The sequence below is a fragment of the Berghia stephanieae genome, chromosome 6 (genome assembly GCF_034508935.2).
Source record: "Berghia stephanieae isolate SIO BIC M18660-M18661 chromosome 6, UCSD_Bste_1.3, whole genome shotgun sequence".
Classification (NCBI taxonomy): domain Eukaryota; kingdom Metazoa; phylum Mollusca; class Gastropoda; order Nudibranchia; family Aeolidiidae; genus Berghia; species Berghia stephanieae.
This window is the reverse complement of record NC_088365.1, coordinates 24,781,447-24,799,093: the sequence shown is the minus strand read 5'-3', so window position 1 is coordinate 24,799,093 and position 17,647 is coordinate 24,781,447. Positions and strand designations below refer to the sequence as shown.

Here is a 17,647-nt window from a genome sequence, read left to right as displayed (position 1 = left end):
TTAGGGGTCAAATGTGCGGCTAGGTGGTCTAGTGGTATGACACTCGCCTTCGGATCGGAAGATCATGGGTTCGAGCCTCGCTCGGCGCATAGTTGAGTCCTTGGAGGAGGCTCTAGACTCATATTATCTCGCCGTACTCATTTGAAAAATGATTACCTAGCCGTTAACAGCTTTGTCTCTGTCCGAAAAAAAAGTGTAATATCGCCTAACAGGCGTCATGTCCCGTCCTAAAATGTTAAACGTTGCTGTTAGCCAGAGACCTCTTGTAAAGCGCTTTGAGCCCGTTTAGTGGATATTGCCCTATAGAATAGCTCAATTTTAAAAAAAATTGTTCCGTACAGCCCATGTTAATTTTTTTACCACGAGTATGTAATTAATGTCAAATCTAAAAATTATAAAACTATTTTTTACAAATTGATATACGAGTAACTTGCAAACCTTTTCTAAATTAAGGATAATTCTCTCACCCGTTGACTCCAGTGTTTATTGATAAAATCTTCTGGGGCATAATGATCGGTCCTTTAACCAATACATTCCATTTTCAACATCTATACCTCTATGTCACTTCGACAGAAATATCGCTTTGTGGCACCATGTAACATTTCTGTCAGTGCATGGCCTACTAATCAGCCGGAAGGTGAAAATTTTGGATTTGTAATTTTTTGATTTTCTGAATGAATAAGGTCACCTATGCTCACAAGAAAATTTTAATCTTTATTTGAAGTAAATCGGGTGATTTTTCATGAAGTTATGGTCAGATATATGGGAAAGGTATCCAGCAACTTTTCTCAAAATTCATACTTTTTCAACTTGACCAGCTGTAAAAATATTTTGAAGTGAAATTAAGTTTTGATATTTCCCAAAGATGTAAAAAAAGGGGTTGATTTAATTATTTATGTCCAGAACTAATTTTGGATAAAAAAACCGACCTTCTAACTAACTTGGCAATATCTCAGTTCAAACCTTTTCACCATCCTACTGATTTTGTCATTCTCATTCACTGTATCATTTTTTTTTAATGTTCGAACGAGTCAAATATATTGGCACTGGTTTGTCTTACAAATTCGTCCCATTGGCTGCCAATTTTATTTTCTATTTCCCTATATTTTTCTTACTCTTTTCCGCGATATCATTCACGCCTTTTCAGTTTTCTATCATAATAGTGTTGAAGGAATGTGTGTGTAAATGTCTCTCTCTCTCTCTCTCTCTCTCTCTCTCTCTCTCTCTCTCTCTCTCTGTGTGTGTGTGTGTGTGTATGTGTGTGTTTTTATGTTTGTATATGTGTGCATGTATAATATCAATTTACAAAGTTATTATTGATGGTCATAAAAATGTTCATGATATTTGTAATACCAATTGATTGCATTCACACACGGATTGAATCAATTCCTGAACATTTTATAAAATAAAACCTCAAATTTTGCCACATCTGATCTTTTGTCGATCCATTTTGATTAAGAATATTTCAGACTACGTTTAAACCGGATGAATGAAACACGAAACAAATAAATATAGAAGTGCTTCGCTTTTAAAAGATATAATGAATTGTTTTTAACCTCGGTAGTCCCTATAGGATCACATAATATCAAAAAAGAATAGGAATTAACATTTAATTCAATAGAACCGACGTCCATTTATTTACAGGTCTAACAACCCAATTCATTATGGGCTCATTGTTGTAATGGAAATCTTTCTTTTTAAATGACGCAAAATATTGTCCATTACAACAATTATAAAAAAGGCCCATAAGTGGGTTCGGATGTCAGACCTGCTTACATGTACACGTGGAATAGAACCCAATTTCTCCGAGCCATAGAAGCCCAATAAATCGTGCAAAGAATTTAATATTCTCCTTACCATCCAAAGGAAAATGGTCACATTCGTTACGATGTAACCAACATTAAAAAAAAATTCCGATTTCATTTTGTTATAGTTGGTTGTAGCGATAAAAACTCGACACTGTGTTGGGGAGCTCTTTTTTCTGAACAAAATATATAATATACTCGTTACTATTCTGTTTGAAAAAATCTATTTTTTGTGTTGGGTGAGTATGACGTTTCCGGTAAAATTCTGAAAATAGCTGGTAGGGATGGAGTTAAATAATGAAAACAATGATTGGTTTTTGTTGTACATTAGGAACCACACGTCTCTACTCGACAATTACGTTCACTGACGCAAAATATTCAACGGAGTACAGACATGCCGACAACCACGAAAAATTCGTAGCATTTTTGGTTTCAATTAAAAGCCATTAAAACTTATCTTAAACGGTGTATAGACTTCAATACGGTCTTGTTAGTAAGAAGGACCTACATTCGTAAAACATTTATAGACGTAGGGCAAGGTGGGGAAATTCCACACGCGACGTTTTCAGTTTATTGTCATAAAGTTTCTATTGATGAGGTGAACACACACACATACAGAATACAAATATCCCACAGCCATTCACACTTGGATTCTGCACAAATAACATTTAAAAAAGGAACAACACTTCATTAATTCAAAAAATTTCTCTTTATTTGCATATTCTTCATTTTGGGGTAATTCCACATCCATCATGACAAGCATGCAAAAAACGGGAATGAAACAATCAGGAACAATAAGGAACTACACGTCTCTACTCGACACTTAATTCACTGACGCAAAATATTCAACAGAGCACAGACCTACCTGCCGGCTCTACAAAACATTCGTAGCATTTTTGGTTCCAATTTCAGAGCTTCACGAGCATCTCAAAGCCGTTAAAACTCATCTTAAACAAACGTTGATGCCAAACTACATAATCTTAAGGATTTTGAAGTGTTATTTATTCTTTGTGAAAATAAATTGTTGATCTATAAAGTTAACTATAGAGACTACAATTTTATATCTGCTAAAAACTACGAATTTTTTAATTCTTTAGTTCGCAGGTCTGCGAGGGGATTGCAATAGAACCCAAATTCACTGAACCAATGGAAGTAAAAGAAATCGTGCAAAGAATTCAAACAAATAAAATGATTGGCTATTGTTGTCCATTGTGACATTTCTATATTCTTGCGTTTACTAACGTAAAATATTTGACCGAGTTTATGTGCGGCTATGTGGTCTAGTGGTTTGACACAGGCTTTTGGATCAAAAGGTCCTGGGTTCGAGCCTCGCTCGGCGCATAGTTGAGTCTTTCAAAAAGGCCATTCACTCACATTCTCTCACCGTACTCAGGTGTGAAATGAGTACCTGGCCGTTAACAGCGTTGTCTCTGTCCGAAAAAATTATAATATCGCCTAACAGGAGTCATGTAATGTCCGACATGTTAAGTGTTGTTGTTGGCCAGGGACCGCTTGTAAAGCACTTTGAGCACGTTTAGTGGATATTGCTCTATATTCAAGCTCAAGTTTTTTAAATGTCATTATTTGTTATCATTTAAGATAAAAAATGCAATGTTCTCGAATCAACTCAAATGCACAACCACCCCCCCCCCCTCCCACACACGCACACAAACAAATACACACACACACACACAAACACCCGCACACAAACACACACAACCACCCACCCACACGCACATACACAGACAAACACACACACACACACACACACACACACACAAACACATATACACAGGTTCACACATATGTATATAATATTTAAAAGATCAATCATAAAATACCCTGTAAAATAATTCAGTCTTACGATGCTTCTTAAATGTTAGAACACTAGGAGCAAATTTTATTCTAAAACTGAGAGAGTTCCACAAAATTGAAGCTGTGCACTTAAAAGCTTTTTGGTGAATATTATTAATGCAGTTTATTTCATTCAATAAAAGAGATTCTGATGATCTTAAGACACGACAACGTGTATAGACTTCAATACGGTCTTGTTAGTAAGAAGGACCTACATTCGTAAAACATTTATAGACGTAGCCTATAAAAGAATTTTGTACTCTATTTTGTAGTGAACAGAGAGTCAGTGAAGGTCATGTAGAGTAGAAGTTCTGTGCTCTCTCTCTCTCTCTCTCTCTCTCTCTCTCTCTCTCTCTCTCTCTCTCTCTCTCTCCCTCTCTCTCTCTCTCTCTCTCTCTCTCTCTCTCGAGTTTTTAAGAGTAACACGTCTGACTGCCTTATTTTGTATCTTCTGCAGTCTATCGATAGAATTCTTGGGGCAACCAGATAAAAGAGCGTTACCATAAAATCAATTCTCCTAAGTACAAGAGAAGATACTAATAATTTCGTTACATCAATATCCAGCATGGATCTTACACTGGCGATTCTCTTTAAATAAAAATTACAATTCTCAATAATTTTAGAAATATGAGTTATGCATATTAATTTTACTGTCAAAATAAACACCAAGATTTCGGACACTGTTTCTAGATATGTTTATTTTACAATCCACAATATTAATATGAGTAGGTTTTGAAGGAATTTTTAAAGTTCTATATGGTACACGTGAATAATTGAGTTACTTTCCTTCCCTTTGTTCTGAAGAGTTAAGAAAATTGAAACGCTATGGTACTGAATGGGTTAATGCTGTAAATCGCCATCTGGCGGCCTGTTGCCAGAATCATTTGCACCCATCTACAGACTTTAAAACCAAACAGATTTTGGCCGTTAATGGCTCAAAAGATTCATTTCGATCTATTTTAATTTCCGCGATAAAGCGGTATAATCATTAAAATAGATATATGTTCGTGGCAGCATTTATCTCCCCGTAAACCTCGAAGGTTCTCCACGAGTCAGACAAGAAAAAACCCCGGAAAACTTGGCATTAATATATCCACTAAGCGTGCTCAAAGCGCTTGACATGATGTCTCAAGCCAACAGCAACATTTAGCAGACACGACGTCTGTAAGACAGGATTTCATTTTTTTCCGACAGAGACAACGCGGTTAACAGCACAGGTACTCATTTTCCACCTGAGTATGGTTAGAGAATTTGAGTAAAGAGACATTTCTTGGGGCTCAGTCAACTTTTCATCAACCTTTCAGATCGTGACTCGAAACCTGGAACTTTCGGTCCGAAGGCGAGTGTCATACCACTATTGTTCTACCTTGGGAAAATAAATAACAATGTGAAATTGAATGTAAGCTTCAATTTAATAAACGAAAACAAATAGTATGGACGTTTCTGGTTTCCCCTTTATAAACAAAACAGGATGAATGAAACACTGCAGACAAATGAGATAATGTGTGATAATGGCGTTGTTCAGAGTTTTCATTCATCCTGTTTTGTTGATAACGGGGAAACCCGAAACTTCTATATTATCTGTTTTCGTTTATTAAATTGAAGCTTGCATTCAATTTCAAATTGTTATATATTTCTTCGAGCTTCGAGCAGCAACATTTACATTACATTGGGAAAACGAAATCAGTAAACTCGTCCTTCAAATATCGATTGATTTAAATGACTCCATGGGCTCAACGGCTCGTAAGGTCTCCTTTGAGATTTCATGTCTTTTTCATTTCATGAATCTTGACAAAAAACTCTCATACCTGAAACTAAACGTCTCAATGTCAGTCTTAGGTTTGAGAGATTTTGACATAATGATCGTCACCATCACCACCTCCAAACAATCTTTTGTGTCCTCCATCCACACAGGGCGCTGTGACGTGCACCAGCCACTTCATGACGGGACAAACCGGCCAGGGGATTTGTATCCGAAACAATGACATCTACTTCCGTCCCAATGGACCAACCATTAAATTCTATACCAGCAAAATGGAGCCTGAAAAAGTATGGCCAGTTCTATATCATGCATAACAATACACATAACAATACATGACTTACTTTGACTAATGTTCTTGGCTCCTGGCGAAGCATAAGGCCTCAACAGCACTCTTCCATTTTCTTCTGTCCTTGGCACAGACCTTTGCCTCACTCCTGGTAAGATTGGAGACGCACAAATCTTGGTGAAGGCTTCTCCTCCAAGTTTGTTTTGGACGATCCCGTTTCCTCTTGCCCTGTGTGCTCCATTCGAGAGCCTGATTGGTTATATTACAACAATACATAACTATCATTTAATCCTTTACATTCCTTGTGAAACAAAGGGCCTCAACAGTATATCTCTGCCGTATTCTAATCTGTGTCTTCTGCTTCATCTCTCCTCCAGAATATTCAAGCCAACTTCACCTCTTCCTCACAAACCCTCTCCATGTTTTCTTTGGCCCCATAACTATAATCGTAATGAACTATATATACATAACAATAACTACCACTAATAACACCACTACTACTTCTACAACTACTACCACTACCACTACTACTACTACTACTACTACTACTACTACTACTACTACTACTACTACTACTACTACTACTACTACTATTACTACTTCCACTACTAATATACTACTTCCACTACTACTACCACCACTAATACTTCTACCATTACTACTACTACTACTACTACTACTACTACTACTACTACTACTACTACGACTACTACTACTACTACTACCACTACTACTACTACTACTACTACTACTACTACTACTACTACTACTACTATTACTTCTACTACTACTACTACTACTACTACTACTACAACCACCACCACCATCACTACTACTACTACTCTTACTACTACTACAACAACTACTACTACTACTACAACAACAACAACTACTACTACCACTACTACTACTACTACTACTACTACTACTACTACTACTACTACTACAAGTACTACTACTACTACTACTACTACTACTACGTACCACCAACCGGTTTTTATACAATAATCTGTGTACCATTTCACCAGGTACTCCAATACGGAGTTCCTGACGACTTCAGAGAATGGTGTACCAGAGAGTCACTGGTTACCATGGAGATTAGCACATCCGTTGCAATGCAGAACCAGGCGGATGAATACCGGTACAGTTTCAATGTGTACAATGTGTCCGAGGATGAAATCAAAAGTACTTGTAAGTTATCTTGAACCTATTCTCCTGTAATCCTTCTTATAAATGCTTATGAATGGTGATGAATCGTTATGAATAGTTATGAATTGTTATGAATGGTTATGAATGGTTATGAATAGTTTTGAATGCTTATGAATTGTTATGAATGCTTATGAATGGTTATGAGTAGTTATAAATGCTTATGAATGGTTATAGCTCTTTGTTATTATTTTTAGACAGCCCATTTTTATGAGTAAGTCTTTCTAAATTACATTAATCAGACTATAAACGTTTAAGGTTAGGTACACATAGTTTTTTTTTTGTGTTAGTACAGTATATCCGGTTGGCGGAATGTTGTGAGTATTTGACCCAAACACATAGCATCAATATTGACATAGTCTTTTTTTCCCCCGATATCACAAGATTACCTGGACTCTTTCAAGTACTGCAATTTGTCGTATGAGATGAAGAGTGAAGAGGAAGTGGTGGTAATTCCGCAAAGGGACCCGCCCACGACTAGCCTGCCCTCATCATGTCAGGTATGACGATCATCATCATTGTTATCATTGTCGTCCTGATCATCGTTATCATCATTATCAAAATCAATATCATCATCATTATCATTATCATCATCATCATCATCATCATCATCATCATCATCATCATCATCATCATTATCATCATCATTATCCTTATCGTCGTCGTCGTCTTCATGGTCATCATCGTGATTATCATCAACAACATCATCATCACCATCATCATCATCATCATCATCATCATCATTATCATCATCATCATCAAAGACATTTCAACTCTACATTACTATGATTGAGTACCAAGATCTAAGCAGTTTTGGATATTTAATTACCTTTTAGTACGAAAGAACTCCAAACATGTGACAAAAACTGTATAAAATGAAATTTTTGTTCCATATTTTAAGATATAGCGAATCCGTGAAAATGCCCTATATAAATTTCCTATAGAAAAATGAACACAACAGCTTCTAAAAAAATAACAAAATTCAAACACGAAAAGTTTCGGGCCCAAAACCCTTCTTCGACCAACACCAAGAACAATATAGTTACAAATTGATACTTTACTTAAAAACAAAGTAGATGGCAGAGTAATAACGTTTTTTGATCGTGGGTCACATTTAGTATTTTACTGGTATAACCTCTGATGTTTAAGTTTAGCCACAGCTCAACTTAAAGTCAAGCTCCAAAATGAACCCTAATATTTAAATAGCGTAATAACCACTAAATGTGCTCTAGGCGCTTTTTAGTTTAGGCTCCGTTCAACTCAATGTCAAGCTCCAAAATTTCCCTGCAGTTTATATAGAGCAATATCCACTGAACTTACTCAAATCGTTTTACAAAGGGTCCCAAGTCAACAGCAACACTTATGGGACATACGCTTGTTAGGCACTTTTACAAATTTTTTTCTGATAGACAGCCCTGCTAACGACCAGGTACTCATTTAAAACCTGAGTATGGTGAGAGAAGGAGGTCCCAATAGCTCAGTTGGTAGAGCACTCGCTAAACACGCAAAGGGATCGAGATCGATTCCGGGTGCAGTCAATATTTTTTTTTTCTGATCCACATGTCTGCCCAACAGTGAATGGGCAGCAGGTGTGTGAAATCTGGCAGAAATTACTTTGCAATAGACTAGCGTCCTATCCAAAGGATAGCAAGCAATTGCTACTGTAAGTTTCACGCTATAGATAGTTCGAAGATGACGTCACTCTGGTCTTTGGGTTTTTTTTTTGCCATCCGCGTTTATGAGTAATACTCACTGAACTGTATTAACCCGACTATAAACATTCATGGATAAACACAGTTTTGTGTGTTGGTCCGTTATACTTCCGGATGGCAATGTTATTAGCTTCTTAGCCAAGCGCATACTATCTATAGAAACCAGGATAAACTCCGGCTCCATGGGTCTCTAATGTAGCCATCGTTATCTTATAACCTGACACTGACCACAAAAGAAAACAAATCGTGAGTTGTATTCAATAGTTCAACCAATGGAATCACTTGTTTCCTTGAGCTCTACTAACAACATCTCACAAGCCGCTGCAAAAAATAAACAAATGACGTCAAACTATAAGTCCAAGAGGGTTCTAGTATCAGTATGTTAACAATGGCTACGCCTCATGGCGCTGAAGGACTTCTTTTTACTGGTGAGAGAATGTGAGTAAAGAGCCTTTTCAAACGACACAACTATGCGCCGACTAGAGTGGGACTCAAACCCAAGATCTTCCGATCCGATGACGAGTGTCATACCACAAGACCACAACTGATATGGTCTAAGCAAGATAACTGGATTCAATAGTCTGATGTTACGTCGCCCAGCAACGGCGGCCATCGTGGTTCTAAACAAAGAAAATCTGTACTTTTTATTCTTCATGCTGGCTAGAACTTTTCATATGTCTTGTGATCAGAATGTGTAAAAGTCAAAACATGATCAGATTTATAATGTTTTTTTTTCCTCCGGATACGCTTTTAAGCTTGTCGGAGAAATATTTCATAAGGGCGTCCGCCATTGTTCCGATAGTTTAGAGCCAGTTACTAAGTAACCATGCGTCATTACGAGGGAAGTGACGTCATGACTGTTAAAGGGTATTATTAATATATTATCTCACCTCTTACGTAATTTAGAGTTGTCCTCAATTATGGTCAATTGCCCAAACTCACGAACCTGGGTTGAGTAGATTTTAGTGTGAAGAAAGGATGTGTGTGAAAATGGAAATGACCTGTTGATCCATGTAGTTTAAAAATGTATCTACGTTTTTAAGCGTTTGTAAGTATGTCCAGGTGTAGTATGTATCGTCTGTAATAAAAGCTTAATTGTTTTAACACATTTGTGTTTAATTCAATGGCATGTTTTGTCTTGTTACCTACTCTCGTATTCCTAGATGGCTGCACTCTCTCGGAAGTTGTCCCATCTAGATATCTCTTTTTCTATATATCTCCATCTTCCACTTCTTCTCATATATTATATATATAACAATTCGTTTCATCCAGATTTCGTTGAGCACCAAAAGTTCTGAGGAATATCAGCAGCTGTGTGTCACTGTGGAGAAATACAAGATGAACATCAACTGTCACTCCGAGCTACAAGTTTCTGGCTTCATGGAACGGTTTTGGCCAAAGTCAGAGGTGAGTACTTTTTAAACAGATTACGCCCATTCCACGAGACGCCGAAAGATGCCGTCGCCTAGGCATGCCACGAAGGACTATACTGCCTTACTCTGTATTTTAGTGTGTGTGTCCCTCCTGATATGTGTTGGTGCTTCTCATGAAAACCTATATACTGCTGGTAAGGGTGTTGGTTTCAGTATCCATATGGGGCATGTAGCAAATGTTCGTGTCGTGCTTCTGTTAATCCCTCTCAAAGGGACAACCGATTGCTACAACACACATTAGTTAGTGCTACCGTACTCTGGAAAAACCCATATTCTGAAAATTTGGCCAGAAAACTCGTCCTTCAAATATCGATCGATTTAAATGACACTCATCTTGGCAAACCTCTCAAACCTGGGACTTAAGGAAGTCTTCGCGAAGTCCCAGGTTTCAGAGTTTTTCCCAAGATGAGGGTCATTTAAATTGATCGATATTTTTAGGACGAGTTTTCTGGCCAAATTTTAAAATATGGGGTTTTTCCAGAGTACGGCAGTATAGTCCTTCGTGGGATGCCTTGACACCCTCCCTACGACCATACCATCCGATCAAAAGACTAAAATCAAGGAGCAGTTTTATGTTATCTGAGTCGGAGAGTATTCATCCCGACCATGTAGCTACGTACAGAGTCAATTCCTGGAGAGAATGAATGGGACAGCTATAATTGATCGATATTTGAAGCACGAGTTTTCTGGCCAAATTTTAAAATATGATTTTTTCCAGAGTTGGCTACGGCATTATAGATAACCATCAACCAAACGTCTGATGTCAACGGAAATCCTCCATGGTGTCACGGTGAGATGCTTAGGCCAGTTTAACACCAACTGTGAGCTTTTAAATAGAACAATATCCATTACATGTGCTCAAAGCGCTTTACAAAGGGCCCCTGACCAACAGCAACATGTAACATGTAGAACGAGACATGACGCCTGTTAGGCGACATTACACATTTGTTTCAACAGAGACTACGCTGTTAACGACCAGGTACTCATTTTACACCTGAGTACGGTCAGAGAATGTGAGTAAAGAGACTTTCCCAAGGACTCAACTATGCGCCGAGCGAGGCTCGAACTCAGGACTTTCCGATCCGGAAAAGAGTGTCATACCACAAGACCATATTATAGCCGCAATTTCTTCTAGATGCGCTTTATTCTTCAATATTTATTTGTCTAACTTGTTTTTGTTTCCTTTGAAAAATTGTCTTCGGAAAGTCGGGAGAGGTGGGGGGGGGGGGGGGGGTGAGTGGTGGGAGTTTTACTTTATTGAAAATGTCGAAAATGTCAAAAATGTCTGTATGTGATGAACCCGTGACCCCCAGAAGTCGGGGACAAGTGGCTCTAGATAGACTTGAATTTGAAGCGACTTTTCTAGGGGTCGTGGATAGCTCATACGGTAGAGTCACCATCTCCTCGACCAGGCGGAGTTGTCGTACCAGTGAGATCGCGGATTCGAGCCCTCATCGCCGCCGCGAAGTTTTTATTCTCTGTTGTCTTCTGGCACTTTCCTACTCGCTTCATTTCTGTTTTAAATGTCATAATGATTTAACTGTGCCATCCTCAGACCCTGGGATGCGATGACGCACAGTCTGTGTTGAGAAAAGAAGAGATGTGTTCCGGAGACAGGAAACTGCTGCTGTCCATGATACGCTCAAATGACACCAAAATGGGTTTCTATGCAAGGGCGGTAATCAAGAGCAAGCGACACCCGAGTAAGTTTTCAAGATTTACTGCCTTTCCCATTGTATAGATAGTATGCGCTTGACTAAGGAGTTCACAACATTGCCATCCGGAAGTATAACGGACCAACACACAAAAGTTTGTGTAACCATGATCGTTTATAGTCTGGTTAATACAGTTTAGTGAGCATTACTCATAAACGCGGATGGCAAAAAAAAACAATAACAAAGGCCTGATTGACGTCATCTTCGTTCTATCTATTGATGCTGTGCTCTCAGCAAAAAAGCTCACAAGTCTAGCCAGCCGGATATATAACGCACCAACACACAAAACTATGTATGTGTAACCTTGAATGTGTAAGCTCTGATTAAAAGAATTTGGTGAGAACTGCACGTCAATTTTGTTCTATCTAGAGAAGTTGACGCCATTCGGGTTTTTGTTTTTTTTTTTTTTTTGCTATCCGCGTTTATGAGTAATTCTCACTAAACTCTATTAACCAGACGACAAACGTTCAAGGTCACACATAGTTTTGTATGTTGGTAAGTTATATTTCCGGATGGCAATGTTGTGAGTTTCTTAGCCAAGCGCACAGCATCTATTAATGTGAGGATAACTTTTTGTATCAAGTTTCGACTTCAGAAGGTATGCAAAGAAATGAATGAATAAATAAATAAATAACGCTGCTGCTGCTGCTGCTGATGATGATGATGATGATGATGATAATGATGATGATGATGATGATGATGATGATGATGATGATGATGATGATGATGATGATGATGATGATGATGATGATGATGATGATGACACTTGTATATGCATTTTCAAAATTATGAAATATTTTAAGCGCTTAAAAACGTGGCCAATTATATAGCACACTATCCACTAATCGTGCTAGAAGCGCTTTACAACGAGTCCCTAGTCAAGAGCAACACGTGAAACGGAGGACTAGACATGACGCCTCTTAGGCGATATTACTATATTCCCGATAGAGACAACGCTGTTAACAGGCTGGTACTCATGTTTACACCTGAGTACGGTGAGTAAAGAGCCTTTTCCGAAAACTGAACTATACGTTATAGAACTATAGTTATATATAGTTATATAACTATGCTTTGAGCCGGATTCGAACCCTGGACCTATTTGAAGAACTGCTTTTCCTTAACACATACCAGGGGCAAAATAGGCTCACTGGTTTAGTGGTGTTGAAAATATTGAATGGATCTGGCAAACGGAAGTCGAGAATGGAGAGGTGAAGGTCAGAAGAAATGAAAAAGAACGGAAAGTGAAGGATAGAGAATGTATTGAAAGTAAGAACCTTGATTTTATGAATTTTATATACACATAATAAACGTTTAATAAATGCAAAACAGCGGTTTAACACTCTGTTTCTGACCTGGCGGTCCCTGGTTCAAGTCCCGCAGAAAGCGGTGCAAAGGTGAGTCCCCGGACAAGACTCTTTACTCATATTCTTTTGCCGTACTCAGGTTTAAGATGAATACATAGGCGAAGCGTGGTCTCTGACAATAAAAAAAAATATTCTAAGTATTGTTCTACAGGTTTTGTTGCTGTTGACTTGCGAATCAACACACCAGTACTGTAAACATTTTAAAGTTTGAGTCATATTTTATTAAGAAAGCCGAAAAGATCAAAGAAATTCAGCTTTGTGAGAATACTGTTTGGTCCATCGCAAAAATCACGGCACCACATTTCGTAACTTTTTGAGGAATTTGCGATATTCTGTGCGCACGGTACTTGGAACGGACTCTAATAAGAGAGCTTGAAAGTTACAGTTCAGTCCAATCAAAACAGATTACTTTGACGAGCGAGTGTATTCAAAACAGTTTTGAAAGTTTCCAAGCATTCAGCATTCCAGTAGCATGACATTCCAGTCATTTATTGTTCGTGGAGAAAAGGCTGTGTTTTTACGTGTCTGTTCTTGTAAATAGTTGTATGTATTGTGATGCATTGTATCTACGTGTAGCGTATCTACCTGATTTGCCTTTTTATTAATTTATTTATTTTGACAGAATGGGAAATCCTATCCCAGGAATATTCTGAGCTACAAGGTCTTGGGTTCATGAAAGGTCTGACGTTCTTCATCGCCACCGTGGACACACTAGCCACTATCCTAGCGGCTATTCTGGCCACCATGATACGGCACCCTACGGGATTCTGGAAGGATTGGGTCGAGTCCATGAAGTCGTCATCTACCTGTGAGGCTGTACACTATCATGGTAGGTAAAAATATCCCTTTATTGTCATATCATATCATATCACGTCATATCATATCATATCATATCATATCATATCATAGTTCCGAATAGCTCCATGTTTTGGCATTCGTTCTTATTCGAATCTGTTATATTAATATTCCTTTTCTTTTTGTAATTGCTTTTGGCATATTTTGGAATAAATAATCTATTGTGCGGCTATGTTGTCTTGTGGATCGGAAGGTCCTGTAGTGCATGGGCCAGTGGGCGAAACCCTCCCCCCCCTGGGGGAGTTTTCGCCACATGGTTTTTCTGAAACAGCAATATATCTTGAGTATTAATCCGGGTGTTACCGTTTTTTCAAGTGTCATTTACGAGAGTTACGGCCCTTGAAAGGTCATTAGGTGCAATTTTTTGTGAAATCGTTTTTGTGCATAAAATGGTTGTTTATCACCTTAAAATTGTTTCACATACAATCAATAATGGAATTTTATTGTAATTTCTCATTTTTTGCCTCATATCATAAAATATTTTACAAAGCCATATAGCGTTTTAAAATCTTTGATAGCCATTTTCTCTATAATTTGACAAAAAAATCTATTACAGTGTACTTGTTTCCCTTCAGGATGAATAAACAAGAGGGATTGTGCACTAGCACAATTCAGGCATGCTTCAAGGACATATAACACAAATTAATCCGGGTGTTACAGTTTTTTCAAGTATCATTTACAGGAGTTATGGCCCTTGAAAGGTCATCGGGTGCAATTCGAGTCCCGCTCTGAGTGTCGCATAGTTGAGTCCTTGGAAAATGCTCTTTATTCACATTCTCACATCGTTCTCATGTGTAAAGTGAGCACTTGGCCGTTAACAGCGTTGTCTCTGTCTGAAAAAATAATTGTAACACCGCTTAACAAGCCTCGTGTCTCGTCCTTTATGTTACGAGTTGCTGTTGGCTCGGGGCCCCTTGTCAAGCGCTTTGAGGCCTTTTTTTTTTGGATATTGACTTACTTGACTTATTGCCTATCGCCTCCTAATCTTCAGGCTGGGATGCTTTGGGAGCTTCTCTGATTTGTTCAGTGAGTTCTTTCCACTGATGACGGTCTGCTGCGATGAATCTCAGGTGTTCTAAATCCTTTTCGTATCTGAGTTTTTGTGTTCTAGGCACTTGTGGTCTTTATTTATCGTAGTGTATATGTTTGTTGTGGGTCTGCCTTTGTGTTTGTAATATCCGCTTGGTGTAAATAATAACGCCATTTGTGGATATTGCGCTATTTAAATTTAAAAGCTCAAATTCATTATTATAATAATTATAATTCTAGAATACTACCAATCAACTTATTAATTTAACTCTCTCCTTACCAGCTATTTTGATAATTTCCCCCGAAAATTCACTCCCACCGAAAACAAAAAATTGACTTTTCTTGACAAAAAAAGTATCAAGTGAGCTCTACAACACAGTGTTTCGTATTTATAGCTGTAATTAAAGAATTTCTTTAAATTTTGTGATGTACAAGAGAAATCAGAAAGAGAATTTTGTCGGTTGCATCGTAACAAATATGATGATTTTCTTATGGTTGGTAAGAAGGTTAAACTATTTTTCATGGGTGTTCTTGGAATGACATTAACATGTTTTATAATTAATTCTTTTCAGTGTCTTTCCCCGAACCATCCAGTGACAGAGTGGAGGAAATCACAGAGGCGAAGCCATATTAAAAGGATACAAGTTGTTGCTATGGCAACAAACAACACCCCTTGTAATCTTTTGACTAACGATTTGATTTAAAATTCATTTTCGCTCCTTTGGCTGTCAACAACGTTCTTCTTCCTCTTCTTCTTCTTCTTCTTCTTCTTCTTCTTCTTCTTCTTCTTCTTCTTCTTCTTCTTCTTCTTCTTCTTCTTCTTCTTCTTCTTGTAAATACAGGTTTTGGCCTCGTACTCTTTACATATTACTCATAGAAAGACACACAAAAGAGAGTGACAGATAAACGGATTCAAGTCAAGGATAAAGGGGAAAAAAGTGAGAACGATGAATTCAATCTCCAAGACATTCCGTCAGTTTCAGACATTGACAACCGACGCCATTTGCGTTGATTCTTTACTTCAAATACAATTCTTATCCAAAACGTCACCTGCAATCTATGTGGACTCTCTACAGTATACAATTTTGGGTTTTGTCTAGGGAGCGTTTTCGTGATGGTACGACTTAAAGACACGTTAGTATGAAGCAATTTAAAGGATTAAGGACAAAAGTGCGGTGTCACACTTGCCTAACAACGGCCCTTTTTGGTTTCACACTCAACACAAAGGACCTATCCGTGATCTTTACCACACAAAGTTGCTTTCAAAAAAAATAAAAATTGATCGAATTGTAATGTTTTGTACCCGATTGTCAATCGCTCGGAGAGGGATGCTTGACGGCTTGGCAGTTTTACCGATTCCCAAATGGAACCACGTTTGGTTGCTGAGAGAGTTGTTAAGAGGAAGTGACGTCACGACTTTGGAAACCTATTAGAACAATGATCCGGCTCTCATAATTTGGGGAGGGAGGGGTTAAATAATGGCCGACTGTGACCTATCCTCTCAAATTTCTGTTTAATTTCAATTAAATACATTTTTGACATCTGATTAATCCCCACATAATACCATTTTTAGACAACATGTCTCAAACTATGCACTACGACAGTGTCCTCTCGAAATATACATTTCTTCTCTATTTGTACCATCCCCCTCTGTCTTGTTTTTTTCTTTGGTCCTCTAATTGTAATTCTATCATTTTTGGACTATCCCACTTTCTTCATTTTTACTGAAGCTGATATGGGCTAAACGTGTCACAACGCAGTAAACCCCTTCGAAATTAAATTAATTAAAAAAGCTATAGTAAAGCTCAAAACTGGAGTGTTTTTTTCTCTCTCCAAACGTTACAAAAACGCCCCTATAGCACAGATTAATTTGCAATGATTAATGTGATAAGACGTTTCGTGTATATTATAATGTATTCATGTCAATCTTAGTCCGTGTGTTAGTAAACTTGGATGTCTAAATATATGAGCAGGAAGGCCGTTATCTGTGTTATTCACAAGGAAAAATGTGGACGTTTCAATACCCAGGATATCACGTGACTTAAATAAACACAAAACAATAACACGTGACCAACATCTATGAGGAAAACCAAGGGACAAAACTACAAAACCATCTCACATGTCTTCTCCACGACCACCTTGGTCAGGAGAATAGGAGCGATCTATATTCATGTTTTCATCCAACCAGGTCATCAATCACATGATTTGTTGCTGTCCAACGATTGGATATTTCTTTAAAAATATAAACACGCTGCTTTGTTTACAGTTATAAACATACCCATGTGTCAATGTGTCAAGCTGAACCAAACGACCAATCGTGATGTCAGATATTTAAAAAGCTGTGGACACTTTTCACTAAGTAGGTCACTTTGAGCACATTTTGCAATGTGACCAATGACCTTGAGAACATGGAAAGTTAATATAGATCATGCCCATTGAATATTCTTCGCTGTAAAGATAATCCTCATTTTGTGTGTGTGTGGTTAAAGAGATACTGCATATATATGTATGTATATATATATATATATATATATATATATATATATATATATATATATATATATAGATTATTTGTTCTCGCTTCGTTTTTTTTTTTACATATTCTCCTACAACAATGTTTCGTCCA

At 37.7% G+C, this 17,647-nt stretch overlaps 1 protein-coding gene across 4 annotated transcripts in view; it reads left to right on the top strand.

The window, feature by feature from the left end:
* The window catches only part of LOC144974739 (uncharacterized), a 21,711-nt gene extending 4,915 nt beyond the window's left edge, over nt 1-16,796 (top strand). For all 4 annotated transcript variants that reach the window (XM_078917945.1, XM_078917948.1, XM_078917944.1 and 1 more), the window contains exons 4-10: nt 5,574-5,708; nt 6,736-6,898; nt 7,298-7,413; nt 9,898-10,032; nt 11,614-11,761; nt 13,760-13,966; nt 15,594-16,796. In XM_078917945.1, coding sequence (XP_078774071.1) covers nt 5,574-5,708; nt 6,736-6,898; nt 7,298-7,413; nt 9,898-10,032; nt 11,614-11,761; nt 13,760-13,966; nt 15,594-15,655 — 966 coding nt within the window. In that variant the 3' untranslated portion in view covers nt 15,656-16,796. The remainder of the gene's footprint in view (nt 1-5,573; nt 5,709-6,735; nt 6,899-7,297; nt 7,414-9,897; nt 10,033-11,613; nt 11,762-13,759; nt 13,967-15,593) is intronic.
* The last annotated feature ends 851 nt before the right edge of the window (nt 16,797-17,647 follow it).